At 32.9% G+C, this 18,866-nt stretch overlaps 2 protein-coding genes across 2 annotated transcripts; one reads left to right on the top strand and one right to left on the bottom strand.

Moving 5' to 3' along the window:
- Window positions 1-2,124: 2,124 nt before the first annotated feature.
- On the top strand, window positions 2,125-5,056 carry LOC132617100 (uncharacterized). Its single transcript, XM_060331997.1, has 5 exons — window positions 2,125-3,330; window positions 4,035-4,148; window positions 4,382-4,506; window positions 4,589-4,781; window positions 4,867-5,056. Exons 1-5 carry the CDS (start codon window positions 2,821-2,823, stop codon window positions 5,029-5,031), a joined length of 1,107 nt encoding a protein of 368 aa, XP_060187980.1. The 5' UTR covers window positions 2,125-2,820; the 3' UTR covers window positions 5,032-5,056.
- A 518-nt stretch (window positions 5,057-5,574) lies between these two features.
- On the bottom strand, window positions 5,575-13,468 carry LOC132617099 (sodium/calcium exchanger NCL-like). Its single transcript, XM_060331995.1, has 7 exons — window positions 13,055-13,468; window positions 9,389-9,574; window positions 7,817-7,998; window positions 7,299-7,444; window positions 6,949-7,222; window positions 6,566-6,871; window positions 5,575-6,039 (listed from the first exon to the last, which is right to left on the bottom strand). The coding sequence occupies exons 1-7, from the start codon at window positions 13,425-13,427 to the stop codon at window positions 5,791-5,793; spliced, it is 1,716 nt and encodes a 571-aa protein (XP_060187978.1). The 5' UTR covers window positions 13,428-13,468; the 3' UTR covers window positions 5,575-5,790.
- Window positions 13,469-18,866: the final 5,398 nt, after the last annotated feature.

The following is an 18,866-nucleotide window of genomic DNA, read 5'->3' as shown; positions in this document are numbered from 1 at the left end:
GGTGAATATAATATTTGGATTTCAAATGTCTCATTCAAACTGTTGGGTGCCAACGACTAATTGTTTAAGGTCAATTCTCAATTGCTTGGGAAAAAGATTCGTCAGTTAAATTGTAGCAAAAAGTGAACAAATGTGTAAATTCGAAAGAGAAAACCATCAGAGAAATCAATCTAATCTGTGAGAAGGGAATAACAAGTTTTTATAACTCTATTTTTATTCGAACTTCTCTTCGCTCCAGTCATTGAAAAATAACCATCCCATGGGATTTTAAATTTCACCGGTGAAATTCCGTCAAAATGTCCTAGAATTTCAGCTATGAAATTTATAACTCCACGGCAATGACTATTGTTTAAAATTAGAGTACTATATTAAAAAGGTGGTTATTTGTGAATTTTACTCCTCTATTTCTCCTTTACTTGTAGCCTCTTTGATGCTCACTTGTATCCAAAGCCTCTTTTTTTTTGCTTCAGCGAAAAAAAAAAGCTTCTTTTTAAAATTTGTACTTGTGTGGATGTGGAAAAGAGTTGAGTAGCTCAAAGTGGTTATTTTTGGGTTCTCGAATGGGTCCGATAAGGGAAGGATTATATTGTTTCCATATCGTTCCCACAATTAGAAAGTCTTGTTATAATGTCACATCTTGCTAAATTTTGCTAAACAACTTGTGATGGGCTTAGATAAATTGCTTCAATAAATCTAGCCTCAGTCCATCTGATCATGTGCGTGAAAGGAAATGATCGAAGCATGATGTGTCTTCACGTAGAAAGAAATTGGTTGTCCTTTAATTCAAGATACATATATCTTAGAATATTTTTCAGGGATCTTAATATTTTAGTTAGCCGCTAAAATTTCAGCCAATGTATACTCAATGTAGCTCTTTAGCTTGGAATAAATCCATACATAACAATGGAAAATCCATCTCAAAAATCGAGGAAACATCCAAGTCAATTTGATACTGGGTAGGATTCACTATCTGCTAACATATAGCACATAAACCATTAATAGTATAAATGAAACACGAACTATTCAATCTAAGAGAATTAATGATTTTATTTAGATGTCCTGAATTTGAGTTTCGAATTTTTTCTGGTGAGGAGCGTTTCTTGCTTAATAAGTAATTAAATCTTATATGTACCGCAAATATAAATTAGTCGAGCTAATTAATCCAAAAATCGGCAATAAAAAAAAAACAAGTTGTGTCTTGATGACCCTCCGAAGACACTTTGGATCATCAATCATTTTAACAATAGTTCAAATAAACTATATTTCATCATAACGGAATTGTTGAAAAGTCAAGACCAACTTACATAAGATCGTACGTAGCTCTGTGGTATTCCTCTATTTTTTATTAAAAAAATCTTTTAAACATTTCCCAGCATCCAATCAAAACTCGAGGAAGAGAAAAAGCAGACTCAAAGAAGGGCTCTTTTTATTGTTTATTTGATGGTGATTGAAGAGTGATGAGGTATGATGAAGATCTCTTTTCTTTAGTTTAAGTTTTCGCTGGTGAGTTGCATGCATGCAATAGAAGGGACCCACATTTTGGTCCAACCCCTACGTAGTTATTAGGAAAAACTAATGTAATCTTGATAGAGATCATTAGCAAAAATAATACACGAGATCCATAAAATAATAAAAGAGAATTTTGTGAAACTATTTTCTCTATTATTGTAATTAGACATAAGAGATCTTTCTTCCATACAAATCGTTGATATAAACCGAGTTTGAAAATTGAAAAGATGAACTAAAACATTAGACATAACAGTCTCTCACACGTGTGTCTGATATTTACACTAATTACATGATATGTGTGTTTGTATAAATTGTTATTGATTAATCGTAATTCATCAATACACATTCTCATCTTATTTTTATCACTAATCATGCTATAAACTAATGTAATTTAATGTAAATATAGGGTGTGGCCTCAGGGCGTAGGCACCTTGTACTAAGCAGTGTCTCGTGACACCAATTTGTGATTTTCTTTCTAAGTATATGTATAGATAATAAGCAAAATGAAAATATTGGGTATAACTATATAAAATGACACCACTTATCTTTACAGTGGTCTATTCATATATTAATTTTTTTTTTCAAATACTGACACCGCTTACAAAAAGATTCTGCGTAGTACGCTGTGTGGCCTTCTCTCATTTGAAAAACTCGCTTAAGATAATGGGATAATTAGACGAAAATTCGAATTAGTCAGATCAATATATTTTAAGAAAAAAAGAAGTGGAAAAAACAAAAAACAGGAGGGAGAAAAGAAAGGAGCAAAGACGAGTACTTGAGAGTCGGTCTAGGGTGAAGAAAATGAGGAGTAGAGCGACAATTTGGCCGATATATTTGTTAGCAAAAAAATGGGAGAGAGACCACTTTTTTAGCTTCCTTTAGATTTGCATTTTAAACTTTGAATCTTTAGATTTTCTGTTAACTTCTTTCTTCATCTTCTTTTTTAACTCTGTTCTCAAGTGTGTTTATTCTCCATTTTTTAAGTGATCTGATCAACAATTATAGTTTCAAAAAAAAAAAAAAATCCAAGTCTCAGATAGTATTTCCATATTTAAATACAATCTTGCTGAATTATTAGGGGTACTCGTTCTTGTTTCATTTTTAAGAAAATATAAATTTTACTCCATAAGCGTCAAGATTTTCTGCAATCTACATATGGGGAATTGATCTTTTTCCCTGTTATATTTGCCCCCTCAAATCCTCTGTATTTCAAGAAAATCATGTTCCTGTAATTTGTTGGATTCTGTGTTTATATATACTAGCTTTTCATTGTGTTTTACTTTATAAAGATAACATTTTTTCTTGATTTTAATGGCTGAGGCAATAATGACTATAGAAGAACATACCAATAGTAGCAGTGCCAGTGCCACTAAAAAGTTGAAGCAAAAAAAAGTTCCACAAAGAGGACTAGGTGTTGCTCAACTTGAGAGAATTAGATTGGAGGAACAACATACAAAAGATGAAATTTTGCCACTAAAAAATTCAATTGTTTCATCACAAGATTCCTCTTTTAGCACTTTAAAATCACCATCAGCCTTGAAAAATTGTGGCTTTAGACTAAATTCATCAACCCCTTTTCTTGAAAATTTGAGTCTAAAGGATTTGCAATCTCCAAAACAAGTGAATGTGAGTGAAGGTGAAATGAATTTGTCAGCAATTTTGGGTAATAAAGGGTATGATGATTGCTCTAAATTGTGTGGTAATATTAAGTACAGTTGTGAGGAAGATCAGGATGAGAAGTTATACCAACATGGTGTTGTTATTCAGCCTCCAATTTTCTCTATACCACAATATCAGCAACCAGCTTGTTCTTCATCAATGGTAAGCCCGCTTAATTATCACTTTCTTTTGTTTGGTTTAATCATCTGTTGTTTGGAATTGACTAGCATGACTAATCCGGATTAGCGTCGTAGAAAGTCCATCACGGGGAGTTTTAGCCTTCCTATCAATGAGGATGCTGTTCTCAGGACTTGAACACGAGGCCCCTGGTTAAGGATAGATGAATCTTTATCATTCCATCACACCTCCTGTTGGTGGCTTACTTATCACCTTCTTTTTTGTTTCATCATCTGGTGTCCGGAATCCAATATCCCAACTAATCCCGAGCAGCATTGTGGAAAGCTCACTGCAGGGAGTTCTAGCCTCTCTTTGAGTCAAACACGAGCTCCCATATTAAGAGTAGAGATATCATCACCTCTTGGTGGTAGCTTACAGCCTATATCACTTTCTTTTTCTGGTTTAACCATCTGGTGTCCGGAATCTACTAGACTGACTAATCCGGATTAGCATCATAGAAAGCTCACGGTGGGGAGATTTTTAGCCTCCCTATCAAAGAGGACTCCTTTCGTGGGGCTCGAACCCAAGAGCCTTTGTTTAGGGTAGAGAGAAACGCTTTACCATTCCATTGCACCCCTTGGTGATAACTTTGTTATCACTTTCAGCGCAGTACTATATTTTGCTATTGGGCTAACTTGTCATTCGTTGAATTTAGTTACTGATCCAAATTAGTATCCGGGATGTTGCAGATGAATATCTCATCAGGTATTTCATCATCATCTGTAAGAAATTATCAGATGGAGCCCCCTTCAAACCAAAGTTATCAGGGCTGTTATTTACCCTTGTGGCCAGAGGAAGTGAAGGTAAATTCATCACTATTCTATTTCACGTGCATAGCTAGAATTTGACATGAACTTTCCTGCTTAAAATGTATTTTCATGATGCCGTCTTCTGCCAAAGACTCAGAGGCAGAAACTAAGATTGATAGTACTTTCATTGTGTATTCTTGAAATTTCTATCTTCTCTCTTTGTTTAGAACAGATCAGTTTTGTTTGGTTGATAGCTATTATTTATTTTTTATTTTTGGTTGATGTAGAGGGTTGGCTTAAAAAGACCATATCCCTTTCCTCCCGAGTTCCCACCTGTCCCTGCATTTCACTGCAAATTCCCTCCGCACTATGAAGGCACAGCAAATTCAGACTCAACAACGTTTTTTAAAAGGTTTGATATCTCCCCTGAAGTTGGCGTTGTTTAGTTGTTAAGTAGCTCTAGCTCTAATGAATCTTGTTGATCAATTTTTCAGAGAAGTTCCTCTAAAATCAAGAGCTCTGTTCGACTTAAAGCCAAGGAATGTTGTCAGAGAAAATAGAGCTCTCAATGGAGATTTTCTCACATTGGCTCCTCCTGCAGCTATTGGTGCAGAAAATCAGCAAACTTTATCAAATTCAGCCCCTCGGAACAACGAGCGATTTAAATTCGAGACTGTACCCTTTCAAGTGAGCAACAAGAGGACTTCAGCATCTTCATTATGATCTATGTACCCTATATGCATCCTTATTCAGTTTTTATTTAACTGCACAGGAAGTTGCTGAAGAGCCTGGCACTAGGTCAGGCCTACACAGATCAGTTCAACAACATGTCTTCAGATTCTTCCCATCTCCGAACGTGCAAATTGGCCAAGCAGGAAACAGAAACAATTATCATGGTGAAGTAGGAGGAAAAGTTGATCTCAATCTTAAGCTATAAAAGTTTAATTCAGGCCATATACTTTTTGGAGTAGAACTTCTGTTCTGATGTCCTGAGAGGTGGCTCCTTTCCTGCAGGGTTTTATTATTTTTCATGGTAGAAAACATTCCTTCTAATGAATGTCTTAACATTGTTGGGATATAGTTTATAAGAAACTGCATTATTAGATAATTGAAAAATGAAAAGCATGCCCTAAACATTGTGTTCCACAAGGAGCAAAAAACTCTTCATGTCATGTTTTGTGGGTAGTTTATAGTGCCTCTTGGAGTCAAGAGTAAATGTTTAACAAAAGTGAGTTTTTTCTTGTAACAATCGAAAACAGCAGAATAATAACATTTGGGTAGACTTGGCAATTTATGGCTTCTTAGTCTAGTTTTAAACCTAGTACTAGTATGAGTTTATGGCCTTAATTGCTTTACTATGCCAAGAAAACAAGTGTTTGATAAATGTGTGTGTGTGAGAGAGAGAGAGAGAGAGAGAGAGAAGAACAAGACCGGGAATACAGCAGCAATCAGCTCAACATAAATGGCATGTGCGCAGATCTGGAAAACTGAAAACTGATATGTAATAAACATAGCATTTGGAATTTTCAAATTACATGTAAAAGCAAGGTTTCTCAGCTCTTGCAAGAGCGATTGAGATTTATAATCAAGAAGTTCACATATTCAAGAAGACCGATGAGCACTGCTGTGCTCAAAATATACACATCCAACTCTGATCTAACACCAACCACGTAAATCTTTTGCTCAACACTCTGATCTACGACCAACCAAATACATAATCAAGAACGTACACAAGTACAAGGGAGAATGGATAAAGTGTAAAAGCTATAAAACAAGTCCACAAGGGAAAGGTGGTACGGATGCTCCCTAAGATCCCCATAACCATGCAAACAATTAGAATAACCAGCACTTCAGATGAGAAGTTCCATGTCAATCCTCTGGCATAAACAATAGCCAAGAAGACTGACAGACAAAGGAGATTGTTCATGGTCACAGCTCCATATAACTGCAAGATAGCATCAGACAAATTATTAAGAGCCTTGGGAAACAGTATCAGCCATACAAGCCATCAAAAAGCCGATTAAGTGCCAAAAACACAACAAACTTAATTCTAAATGTAAAAGACGCATGGCTTCCCTAAGAGTAAAGTTTAAAGTAGAACATGAGTGATTTGCATGAAAAATTATGTATACCAAGTCCTGATTTGCCATGTTGGCTGATAGCTTTAAAATCTCTAGTTGAGGTTCTTTGGTTTCTTTAGTTTACTACTATACTATATTTTCTTTTCCTTTTTGTTGTAAATCAGGTCTGTTTATTTGCTTCAACAGGTCAAAATCCGTTAGCAAACTTCCATCACAAGCAAATCTAGTGAAGTGCTGGTACAGTTAAACATGTGAACAACAAAGGATGTACAAGTTAAATCTTCAGTTCAACTCTAAAACTTCAGTCATAATTAAGAAATTGATCTTTCATGTTAACTAGTGCAAGTATTGGATGGAAAAATCATAACAAGTCAAATAGGAAAAACAGACCTCAGAAAATGTTAATGAGGCGGATCTCTTCTTTTTCCGGGTAGCAAAGATTATAGCAGACACTGCCTCACTGGAGTTGGTTGCCAGAGGCAGCGCAATGAATGAGATGAAGAAAGACGGAATACTTGTGGCACTGGAGAAATTATTAACAGCATCCACCAAAGGATCAGCAAAAACAGCAGCAATAATAGTACCCAGCAACAACAACAATCCAGCCTTTGTAGCAACTTTTCGAGGATTCTCGACACCCTCAACAATTTCATCACTTTGATCCTCCCCCAAAAGACTGTGCTCCCTCCTTGTTTCCTGCAATATGCATCTACATTGTATCAGAATCATCCTAGCTATAACTATCTAAATAATGTCATCAGCTCAAAACATACCTCATGAAAATCATCAAGGTATTTCATTGTATCAGGACCAGCCTCAACAGAACCAATAGAACTCTTGGCTTCATAGAGCCATTTTTCAACTCCAGAAGTGAATTCTTTCTTATCAACTTGCTCATCACAAGACGTATCGAAGTCCTTCAGTACCTTGGCTACAGCATCATTTTCGTCTAAGTTTATCTCCTCAAGACGGAGTCCTACAACCAGAGCTCTTAATTCAGAATGGGAAAGATGTCCATCGCCATTTGCATCAATTGCATCGAACAGCCTGTCACACAGTCCTTCATCACATCAGCCATCATTAAACGGTGATAAAAATAGGGCAGAAAGAATTTCAAGCTCACTTTTCTATAACTTCGATATTTGGTGTTCCATGATCTGTGAAAAGCCTGCCCAATGCGTGCTTTTTTAAATGTTTTAAAATTCCTGATATGACATGCTTATGTTTTACATAAACAAGTCGCCGTGTTTGTATCCAAGGCTGAAAGACCTGCATTGAAAGTAAGAGAAAGTTCAGCAGGATTTATCTATTTACAACCAGGAATATAGGATGATTAGGCTTTTTTTCCCTTTTACTTCATCCTTTAGTTTATGAGAAGAGGATGAGAGGAAATCATTTTGTTCTCTGATCCCAACTCAACATGAACTCTAGAGGTGACAATGAAAAGTCATTTATCCAACTCTGGTTGGATAACTCAAAATATATGGCATGCCAATTCAATTCAAACCAGTGAAAGTTGATTCAATATTGCAAAATATGCTCATCTTTGGGCATATTCTCCGAAATTAATGTCAGTAGCGTACAAGAAAGAAAACTCATCAAGTTGGATGGAGAAAAGAAAATGAGAAGACTGATAATTACCTGATAAAGACAATAAGAGACGAGCAGCGACAATGATATGATAAGAGCTATCAAGATCGCTAAATGTCTTCCTGAATTTGAATGGAAGAGCTGTGGCAACTGCACAACAATAAATGGAAGAACAGATACGGCCATGATCATTGCAGCATAGCTTGTCCAGATATCAGTAGTAACACCGGAACCTACAGGCGGATAAACCAACCCTTTGAGCAGAAACACTTTGATAGATAGAACCTGCCTTTTAAAAGCATGAAATATGGCATAAATTAATCAAAAGTCTACTGATTGTAAGGAGAATTACGAGGAATATGTTTTGACACCATAGAAATGTCCGAGGCCTAATGTTTACTACATCTTAATCCTTTATATCATATGGTATATGAGCAAAATATACAGGATTTGTTCCTGCAATTTGGCATCAGATGGGTACAATGGTTTTTCATGATAGTTCCTGTGTTAACTAGCGAATTACATTCCAAATCTCAACTCACACTTGACTACAAGAAAGTCCATACGTTTTACAGTAACTACGTGTACTGTAATTTCTTCTAAAAAGTTTCCGTCAAGAATAGTACAGATATGCATGAAGGAATGGCTTCCATCCTCTTATGAAAAGGTAAAAGATATCTGCTCAAAACGAAGAGGCGAGAACAGCAGGGTTTACTATTTTATTTTTTAATTAAAGATCAGCAGGTTATAGTGTTGTCTTACAGGAAACTGCGGACCAATGATGAAAGGGACAGGGAAACTGGAGAGTAAAGTGGCCTTAATGAACAAGCTGGAGCAAGCTAATCTCAATCCCCAAAAAGTGGGACACAATAAGATGGAAGTGACAGTAAAAAACCATCCTCAGTCAAGTAAGAGTAGGTTTGTTGGTGAGAAGGTAATAGATCGAAACATGGACATGGAAATTGACATGGAGAACAAAGATGCCAACAAAAGTAGCGTGCTTCAGAAGGCTACTGATGCATGAGGCTTGCCTCACCTAAAACAATATGAGGCATGAGGCTTACCTCAAGTCTTGCTACAGGTATTACTTCCACAGTTCAGACACGGAGGATACCAAACACTAGTTTCTTCACTGTGGAGGATAACAGACACTTGTTTCTTCACTGTTCAGCTGGTTGAGAATTCTGAAGTATGTTCCTGGCTTTTTTTTTTGGTTCGTGGGTAATCCCACACAACTTGAAGAATGCTTTCATTGGTGTCACTGGGAAGTGCAAAAATATCCAGAGGAAGCTATGGCGATCCATTCCGAGCTGCTATTTTGGACTATATTGAGGGAAACAAACTAGAACTTTGAGAGGGTTTCATCAGCCATTTCTTGCATAAAGGATAGATGTGTAGTTAAATTGTTTAGTTGTAGTAATTACTATGGACTGAATAATGTAACTAAATTTCTAGTCTTTCTTTTCTGTTTCAAGTTTTCTGTAGTGGCCAACAATGCTTTGCAATATAATGCATCCACCTTATGCAGCAGATCAACAAAATTCTTAATACTCGATTTGAAAAAAAAATAGAGTGTGAGACAAGCAAGTTCATTAGCAGATACGCTAAAGTAAAGAGACAAACCAGTCAAGCTGAACCCTTTAGTGTCTTTCGAGTCCACAGCAACAGAATTTTCTATGTCGCACTTGCCAACAATGCAACAGGTTCCCCATATTGCAGTAAGAAGCATCACTGTTGACCCAGCTAACAAGCCTATTCCTACAGAGACCTGGCTCTGAGCAGCTGCGGCACTTCCAGATATCCCCGATACTGATGAAAAAAGATACTTGTGAACTTAATATAGCTTGCAACAAATGATTTTAATGATACAATATCAAAACAAGGTTTATTATGAAGGTGAAAACTTACCTAAGAACATAACACATTAGCAGCAACTGATCTATGCAAGCAATACCTACTAAACTTAGTTGTTACTTATCACATTTACAAGAGGTCCTGTGTTTTCCATGTCTAATTTTTTGAAATTGATGTTAGCATCGCAACAAGTTTTTGGAGAATCCGTAGTTTTAAAAAGCTTCTAATTTACCTTATAAAAGATGTAATGAAGAAGTCTAGAATAGAGTGAATCAATACAAAAGATTTATATAACTATTTTTATTTGTCTGACTAACCATTCATTATTACAATGAAATGTGCCCAAATAAAGTGAATTAGCATAGAGGATTACAACAACTACTGAAATTTTTGTCGGGGCAACAATTATCGTGTAGTTGTTGTTGCTTGTTGGTTTTTATGTTTTTTCCTAAGTTGTACGATCGTTGTTTCCTTATGTAATCTTCCAAGAATATATAATATGTCTTGTGCTGTTTAATTACGTATTTAATTTAATATTTATTATTCAGATAATGTGTGACGTTTATTTAACTTATATTTTAGTATTTTGTTTTATGTTAACATACAGCACACATTTTTAATTATTGTATGACTTTATTTGAGTTAGAATATTTGTTTGAGTTAATTATTGTATGACTTTGTTTGAGTTAGAATATTTTTAATTACGTATGTTTGAGTTAATTATTTTACAAAATCTTCTTCGCCAATTAAATAAAAAAATAAAAAATTTACAATGTAAAACACTGGGTGACCAACGTTTTCCTTGTAAAGTTTTTTTTTTTTTTTTTTTTTTTTAATTCGTCTGACAGGTTTGAAAAAAAATTGGGATATATCGTAGCCCCATCCACGATAAACCCCTTTTGGTATATGGTGGAAAGGGCAACCCCATTTGATTTTTATTTGGGCAGATTAATACCCTTTAAGCTCCGGACTCATCAATTGTATCTTCTGGCTCTCTTTTTTTCTGTGAAAATGGTAACAATGAAATGTATCTTCAAATGAAGGGAGTTTGAATTTATCCCCTAGCTCTTTGAATATTACTCATTTTACCTAGGCAAAAACAAGTCTTGGTATGGCATACTAAAGACCACAGTTACACAATCATAAAACAAAAATGCCCTAAAGACAAACATTACTAGATTTTTGTTAAGATGTTTTTTAGGAAAATCACCAATCCAATTAGTGAAGATGCTTTTGACTACAAATTTAATCTTTTTCTATACCCTATAGTTACTGAAAATAATTATTAATTATATATAACCACATGCTCATATTAGTGTGCTTTCATGAGAAATGATTTGTTATAGAACTATAAAAATGGTTAATTTTCAAAAAAGAGCGGAATTCACTGTTTAAAAAGATCCATTTAAACATTAGGTTCTCTGTGTCTTGAGATCACGGTTGAGATGTCCAAAGCATTACGGAATAATAGCCTGTTTGGCCAAGTTTCTAAAAAACAGCTTATTTTAAAAAGTATTTTTTTTAAAAGTACGTTTCAAAAAAGTACTTTTAACTAAAAGCAGTTTGTGTTTGGCTAATTAATTTAAAAAATACTTTTGAGGAGCAATTAGTGTTTGGCTAAGCTTTTAAAAAGTGTTTCTATGTGTATTTTTCTCAAAAGTGCTTCTATGTGTATTTTTCTCAAAAGTCCTTTTGGGCAAAAGCTATTTTTTTAGCTTTTAAAAAACTGTTTCTGCTACTCTCCAAAAACACTTATTTTCTCCCAAAAGCTTAGCCAAACACCTCACTTTTTTAAAAATAAGCACTTATTGAAAAAATAAGTACTTTTGGGGGAAAAATAAGTTTGGCCAAACAGGCTATAAGTCAACTCAAGTTTGCTACAAGTCAGTGTCTACGCATCGCATGGTACAAAAAGTTAAATCTAAACAGAATAATCAAATACTCCTTCTGTTCACTTTTACTTGTTCACTCTTCACTTTGCACGCCCTTAAGAATTTATAAATAACATATATATTTTACCATAACACTCATGTTAATTGGTGTAAAGTATCATTGGACTTGAAGATTAATTTGAAAATAAGTAATTAATGATAATTTGTCTTTTTGTTTGTCTTTTTGCTAAAGTGGACAAGTAAAAGTGAATTTATTTTTAGTATTGTGAAAAAATAATGAAAGTGAATGGAGGGACTAAAACAAGACGAAAGAAAATTTTGGATCTCTGTTCCCTTCTGATGCAATTCTCAATCTCTTCATATCCCATAATAATAATGTATAATACTCCTTTCGTCACAAATTACTTGGTTAAATTTTTGTTTTTCCACTTTTCTAATGAAATCAATCAATTATTTTATTATAAACAATTGTGATTTGAATTATTTCTTCTAGTCCTTATATACATAAGTTAATTTCAAAAAAATAAGAAATGATGTCTGAATTCCTACCAAAATTTTTACAATTATGCCTTTTGAAAGTAAAAAGATGCGAAATGATCCCTTATGTCTTAATTTAGGTGACACTTTTCGCTTATCGAGAATCAATTTAACTTATTTTTTTAGTTAAATTAAATTAGATCAACTCAATATATTAAAATTAAAATTTACATAATAAAAGCCTACACAAAGTACCACACCCTCGGTCCCAATTTACGTGATACTTTTCACTTACCGAAATTTAAATTTGCATAAACTTTGACCAACAATTTATGATGTATTTTTTCACTAATTGATATGAGAAAATTTACAATTTATTCTACTTTTTATTAATCTTAAAATATTAAGTTAATTTAATCTAATTTAACTTCAAAGTTTAATCAAATTAACTCTAATAAAGCAAAAAGTATCACAAAATTTGCAACAACGGGGGCATAAACTTTCAGTCAAAGTTTTAATTTTTGAAAAGCAAAAAATGTCCCATAAATTGAAATAGAGAGAACATAACTTTTTGTCAAAATTTAAATCTCGAAAAGCGAAAAATATCAAATAAATTGTGACACAGGTAGCATAATTTTTTGTCAAAATTTGAATCTGCAAAAGCAAAAAGCATCACATGAATTAGGACCGAGAGAGCATAACTTTTCGTCAAAAGTTTAAATCTCGAAAAACGAAAAATATTGCATAAATTAGGACACAAGGAGCATAAATTTTCGAAAAAGTATAACACAAATTGAAACAGCGTGTATAAATTTTCGTCAAAGTTTGAATGTAAAAGTATGGCATAAATTGAAATATAGAAGTTTGAATCTCGAAAACAAAAAATATCACATAAATTGTGATTAAATTTTCGTTAAGATTTGAATCTTAAAAAGCAAAAAGTATCCCATAAATTAAGATAGAGAGAGCATAAATTTTAGTTAAGGTTTGAATTTCAGAAAGCAGAAAAACATAGAGATCAGGGAGTAAAATAAACAGAACGAACGAAAGGAAGGTAAAAGCATACCAAGAATCAGCATAGCATCAGGAAGAGCACCAAGAATAGGTAAGAAAAGTCCACCAATAATACCAGGTCCCAATATCTCAAGCAACAACTCACTACCAGAGCTCAAATAAGTTGCAGCCAAAAACATAAGATAACCATACACAATAATAAGGAACATATTTCCTAGAACAGTATTAGTACAAGGCAAAAAACCATAACTCTGTTCACATGCTTTCTCTGTTTCAGCAAAAAGTGAAATAATTCCATTTTCACGACCGCCGTTAACTCCATCGGAGACAAGATCCGATGATGTCTGGTCGCTAATAATGCGACCATACACGCCGGTACAGAAAATAAGGAGTGTTAGGACAGTGAGAAAAGATTTGGAGAACATTTTTTTTTTTTTTTTTTTTGGCTTAGAAATAATATCTGCAGAACATTTTTTGGATATGAATATATAGAGAGATTTGTTATGAGTGGGGAGAGAGTAGGAGAGAGCCATCTCTCATTCAGCAATAAATTTAATTAATTACTCCGTTCCAATTTAAATATCTTAATTTGAGTGATATGCATTTTAAAAAATAAATTTTTAAATTTTGTGATGATAAATATAATATATTAAAATATTCTTTGAATCTTGTTAATTTATTAAATATAAAAAAATATACATTTGTAAAATAGATTAAAAAGAAAAAATAACACACTTAAATTAAAACTTATTTAGTTTAATGTTTAACGAGTATGAGACGTGTTACTGACGCGTACGGACTTTTGAGATTTGATTTACAGGGAGTGGGTACTTTTTTGAACAGGGATGTTGTACTTATTTTTGTGAATTAATGGGATCTTTTCCTCCCTTAAATCTTTGTTCAAAAGAACGAAATATTTTATTTTTCCTTTTTTCTCTTCATGCATTAGCTGAACAGTATTCTCCCTGTTTCAAAATAATTATCAATAACATATTCAGTAAAATCCCATAATATGAGATTTGAAGAGAATAAAGTATACACGAATCTTACTTTCATCACAAAAGATAGAGAGATTATTTTCGGAAGACCCTCAGCTCAAGCGAAAACATGACTAGAATAGGTCAGATAAGCATAAACAGTTCAAAGCAATATGAAAATGAAACTAACGAAAGCGAAAAAGTCATAATAAAGCAGTCTAAGAAAAAAGAAGTAGTAGCTACCACAGATAAATACGATAATTAAAGTAATTTTCATATTAATAAAATGAATTTGTTCTAAAATAAATGTTACTTTAGAAATTTAAGACAGAAATTGACAAGTATTTTCAAATATGCATGTAGCATTAAAGAAGTAGTCATCTTTAATAATTCAGTGTTCGCTTAGCCATTTGCACACCGCACTTATAAAAAAATTAACTCCTAAAATAAAGGGTGATTTGATTACACTGTTCCTAATTAAATATATATTTGGATTTGATCACATAACACTTATAGGGATAAATCTGAAAAACATAAGTTTAATTTTTTTTAATTTAATAAGTCGAGACTCTTTTAAGCCTAAAAAAGAGAGCTAAGTGGACGTTTTTTTTAATTCGGAGAGAGTACCGTTTAAACAGTTTGGAGCGTTACTTTTTTCGGTAACATAATGTCTGAATCAATTCTTAGCCCAAAAAAAAAAAAAAGTCTGAATCAATTGGGAACATAATTTCTCATTTAGTTAATTAAAATATCAAATAGTTATGCTAATAAAGTTTTTGATAAAATTAAGGAAAATCACATAGCGCGTTTTGACTTTTAGTCATTATCTCAACTAAATCTGCGCAAAAGTCTCAGGGTCGATGCATGTTATAAGTTGGGATATTTTAACACTAATTTTTTATATTATATTTAATAGAAAATATAAATTTATCCTAGAATAAATTTATATCTTGTACCAAATAAGATATAAAATGCATCCCAACTTAAAAGTTGGAATATCCCTTCTTATCCTAATAATCTTGGGATTATTTTATCTCATCTACAAGATGAAATAAAATAATCCCAAAAAATAAGATAAATTAATCTTAAAATTATAATTTCGAGATAATTTTAACTACCTACCAAAGGATCACCTACAGTTTCTTTTGATTTTTTCAACTTTTTATCATTGCCGAAAGGACCATTCATCTTGTTCTGACCAAATTTTCAGATTTTTGTTTAATATATTATTATCTCCACATGGTGCCAAATAGATAAAACGTATTCAAATTGTGGTGGCAATATCAACGCCACCTAATCTTGCGCTTCTGAATCTCTTCAAAGTGTAGCTCTGTTCTAGATCTGCCATTTGTATAATCAGATTTAATTATCTTTTTCAAAAAAAAAAAAAAATGTTAAGGAGATTAAATACAGGCAAGAAAATTAGGAATGATGGACTTGCTACCTTGATTTTCATGTTTTATGCTCTCTCTCTCCATGTCCATTTTTATTTGTCCTTATTCATCTTGACACATCATTTAAGGAGCAATAAATAAAATAATAATTTTATTAAAAATTATCTAAATAATTGAAATTGATCAAACTTATTTTAAAAGTTATACAACTACTAATAATTTATTAAAATTTTCAACTCATAATAAAGGTAAAATAGATATGAAATGATAAATTATTTCTTGATATTTCTAACTGAACAATTAAAAGTGGACATCTATTTTTCGTATACTCAACAAGTAAAAATGGGCAGAAGTACTAATTTGGGTTTACATTATTTGTCTTTTATTGAATTTTTTGCGGATCTATTTAAATGCAAATCAATCCAAATATGCATTTAATTAATATTTAACTAATTTATGAAGTATAGAAGTTATCTAGACATTAAATATTTTGAAAAACGCAATTATCAAAATGATTAATATTTCAGAACGGAGGCTGACATTAATACCCTAAAATCTAAATTATTCATTTTAACTAATCTTATTTAGTTGCATCCATTCACTTTCGTTATATATCATGTGATTATCGTAGTCCATAACTTTTTACATTTTGTCGGCTGTCGGTATTTAAGGTGGTTAATTAAATTCGATTTCCATTTTTTAAAATAATTCTTTTGCATACTTAAGCTTTTGTAACGATAATACTAGTACTAATATTGTCTTGAAAAGACTATAGTTCTTCCCTGATTTGTGAAACGTAAATGACCCTTTGCGATTCCTATTCCTCACACTCAATTGTTGGAATGATTATAGTAAGGTCCTTATAAGAAAGTTTATAGTAAAAACTTATCTGCACTTTAATGTATACATTTAAAGCAGTTTCACTCTAATTGCATATGTAGAATAGTTACTATTTTATAAGTTCATGTATCTTTCAGAAGTTATGTGTTTCTCCCTGACACCACAGTTAAGTCCTTGCCAAATTAGGCTGGGCAGAAAATACATAAAAATTATTTTCATCTTAAGAGGATCAATATTACTCTTAAATTAAGGTGAACTATATTTGTTTCATTTAATTTTCTTTCATTAATCATGAAACCTTACTTTGAACATTTTAAAGTACTTTATTTTAATAACTGGATTTTGTAATTATTAAAGACTTAATCATGCTATATTACTGTTTGCAACAAATTTTTGATATGCGGAAATAAATTGCAATCACAAATAAAATATAAAGAAACATATATTTTATTGATGAATATTCCGGGTACCAATCTGTTTATTCTCTTGATTCTTCTCTCCTAGATTTTTTTCGTAATTCGAGGGCCGTTAATAGCATATTTCTCGAACGTAGGATGATTTGGATTTGGATGTGTGTGGACTTTCTTGGGATGTATTTGATCTCCATGAAAGGATATTGTGGATCTTCTTGAAGTATTTGGTTGTCAAGAAATATCCGGCCACATATTGACCTCTTTGTGAATATCCATGAGTTTATGGGATATTTGAGATTTGATATATTGATCTTTGTGAACACCCATGAATTTGTGGGATATTCAAGATATCTTTTCAACGGAATATGTGTCCCTTTATATAGGTGTAAGCTAGGGTTTAAGGAGAGTAGACTCTAAGAAACCCTAACAGATATTGGGCTCATTAATGGGTGTAAATTATTCATGTAATTTTATACATAAAAAAATAAGTTTTAAAATAAAACATGTATAATTATATCTTATTCTCTCATATTTTCTGATAGAATTTTACAGGAAGAAGAGTACTGCAGAAGAATAAAGAAGAAACGAATTGTCAAAGAAGTAAGCAAAGAATTCAATAGGTGCAACCACGAATTCATAAGTCATTACAGTGGAGTTTTACATGTGGGAATTACAAAAGTCAACATTGGAAGAAGTTGTGAAATCCACGGGTGTCACCGCTTCGTACTCACACCCGTCAAGTATTGAAATCCACGGGTGTCACCTCTTCATACTTACACCCGTCAAGTGTTGAAATCCACGGGTGTCACCACTTCATACTCACAGCCGTCAAGTGTTGAAATCCACGGGTGTCACCGCTTCATACTCACAGCCGTCAAGTGTTGAAATTCACGGGTGTTGCCGCTTCATATTCACACCCATCAAGTGTTGAAATTCACGGGTGTTGCCGCTTCATACTCACACCTGTCAACTGTGGGCATCAAGAAAAGAGTTGCAAAATTCACAGGTGCGACTACCGTTGTCATACTCTCACCCATCAAGTAAGGTTACGAATGTGAGCGATACTTCAAAGAATGCATTCGTAGGGGGGACACTACATTCTCATATAAATAGAAGCATCATTTTGCTTACAAAGGATATAATATAATTCAATCTTGAGAAAGACATAAGAAATAGTCTTTGCTCTATTTCTCTTCTTTTTATTTTATATTTGTAGGAGTAGTATTTTATTTTTAATTTCTTGCTTACGTACTCCTTAATGGAGTAGTTTCTTTTTGTTGGGATAGTTGAAGAAGCTTGGTATGATGTTATAATATCATCTTTACTTTAATTTTTTCATGTCTTGATATTCAAATATTTGATCTTGCTTCTTTTAGTCCTAATTCTCACGGAAGGATTAATTCAAGCTAGTTTATCAATTCAAAAATCTCAATATTATTTTTTTTAGTCCTAATTCTCACGGAGGGATTAATTCAAAATAATTTTGTTGGTTTAAAATTATTATCTTATTTCTTTCGGTCCTAATTTTCACGGAGCGATTGGCTCAAATAAGTTTAATGATTTGAGGGGTCTCTATCTTATTTCTTTCAGTTCTAATTCTCACGGAGGGATTGTTTCAAATAAGTTTAGTGATTTTAAGGGCTAATCGCAAGAGGTCTTTATTCCTCATAACACAAATCAAGTCAAATAAGTTTTCCTATTCTTTTGTGGAATATACTAGAATAAGATTTTATTATAATTGTGCCAAATGGATTCAACGACTCCAACTCTTTTCTTTTTAAAATTTCTAATAAGTTGTTTGTTTTCTTTTTAATTTCAAAACCTCTCATTTCATTAATTTGATTCTCTCAAATAGTAACCAAGACAATACGCATATGTAGCCTAGGTGGTTCCAATCTCTGTGGGCGATATATTAAACTATACTAGAATTTGACAGAGTACGAGCGAATTTTCCTATGCACTTTGACCTCGTCACTCATCTCGTAGAGTCCCACAAAATTTCAATGTCTACAAATGTCCCCTACTTCAAGGCTTGTCGGAGTATAGACTTACCAAAACTCAAAGACGAGACTTGAAGTACCCACAAAAATGGAGTTTCCATGTGGCTCCATATTTTTTAAAAAGCATAATTTCTTAAGGAGATTAAATAAAGGCAAGAAAATTAGGAATAATGGACTTGCTACCTTGATTTTCATGTTTTATACTCTCTCCATGTCTATTTTTATTTGTCCATGTTTATC

This window comes from Lycium barbarum, chromosome 11, assembly GCF_019175385.1.
Source record: "Lycium barbarum isolate Lr01 chromosome 11, ASM1917538v2, whole genome shotgun sequence".
NCBI classification, from domain to species: Eukaryota; Viridiplantae; Streptophyta; class Magnoliopsida; order Solanales; family Solanaceae; genus Lycium; species Lycium barbarum.
This window is presented reverse-complemented; position numbering and strand designations above follow the sequence as displayed.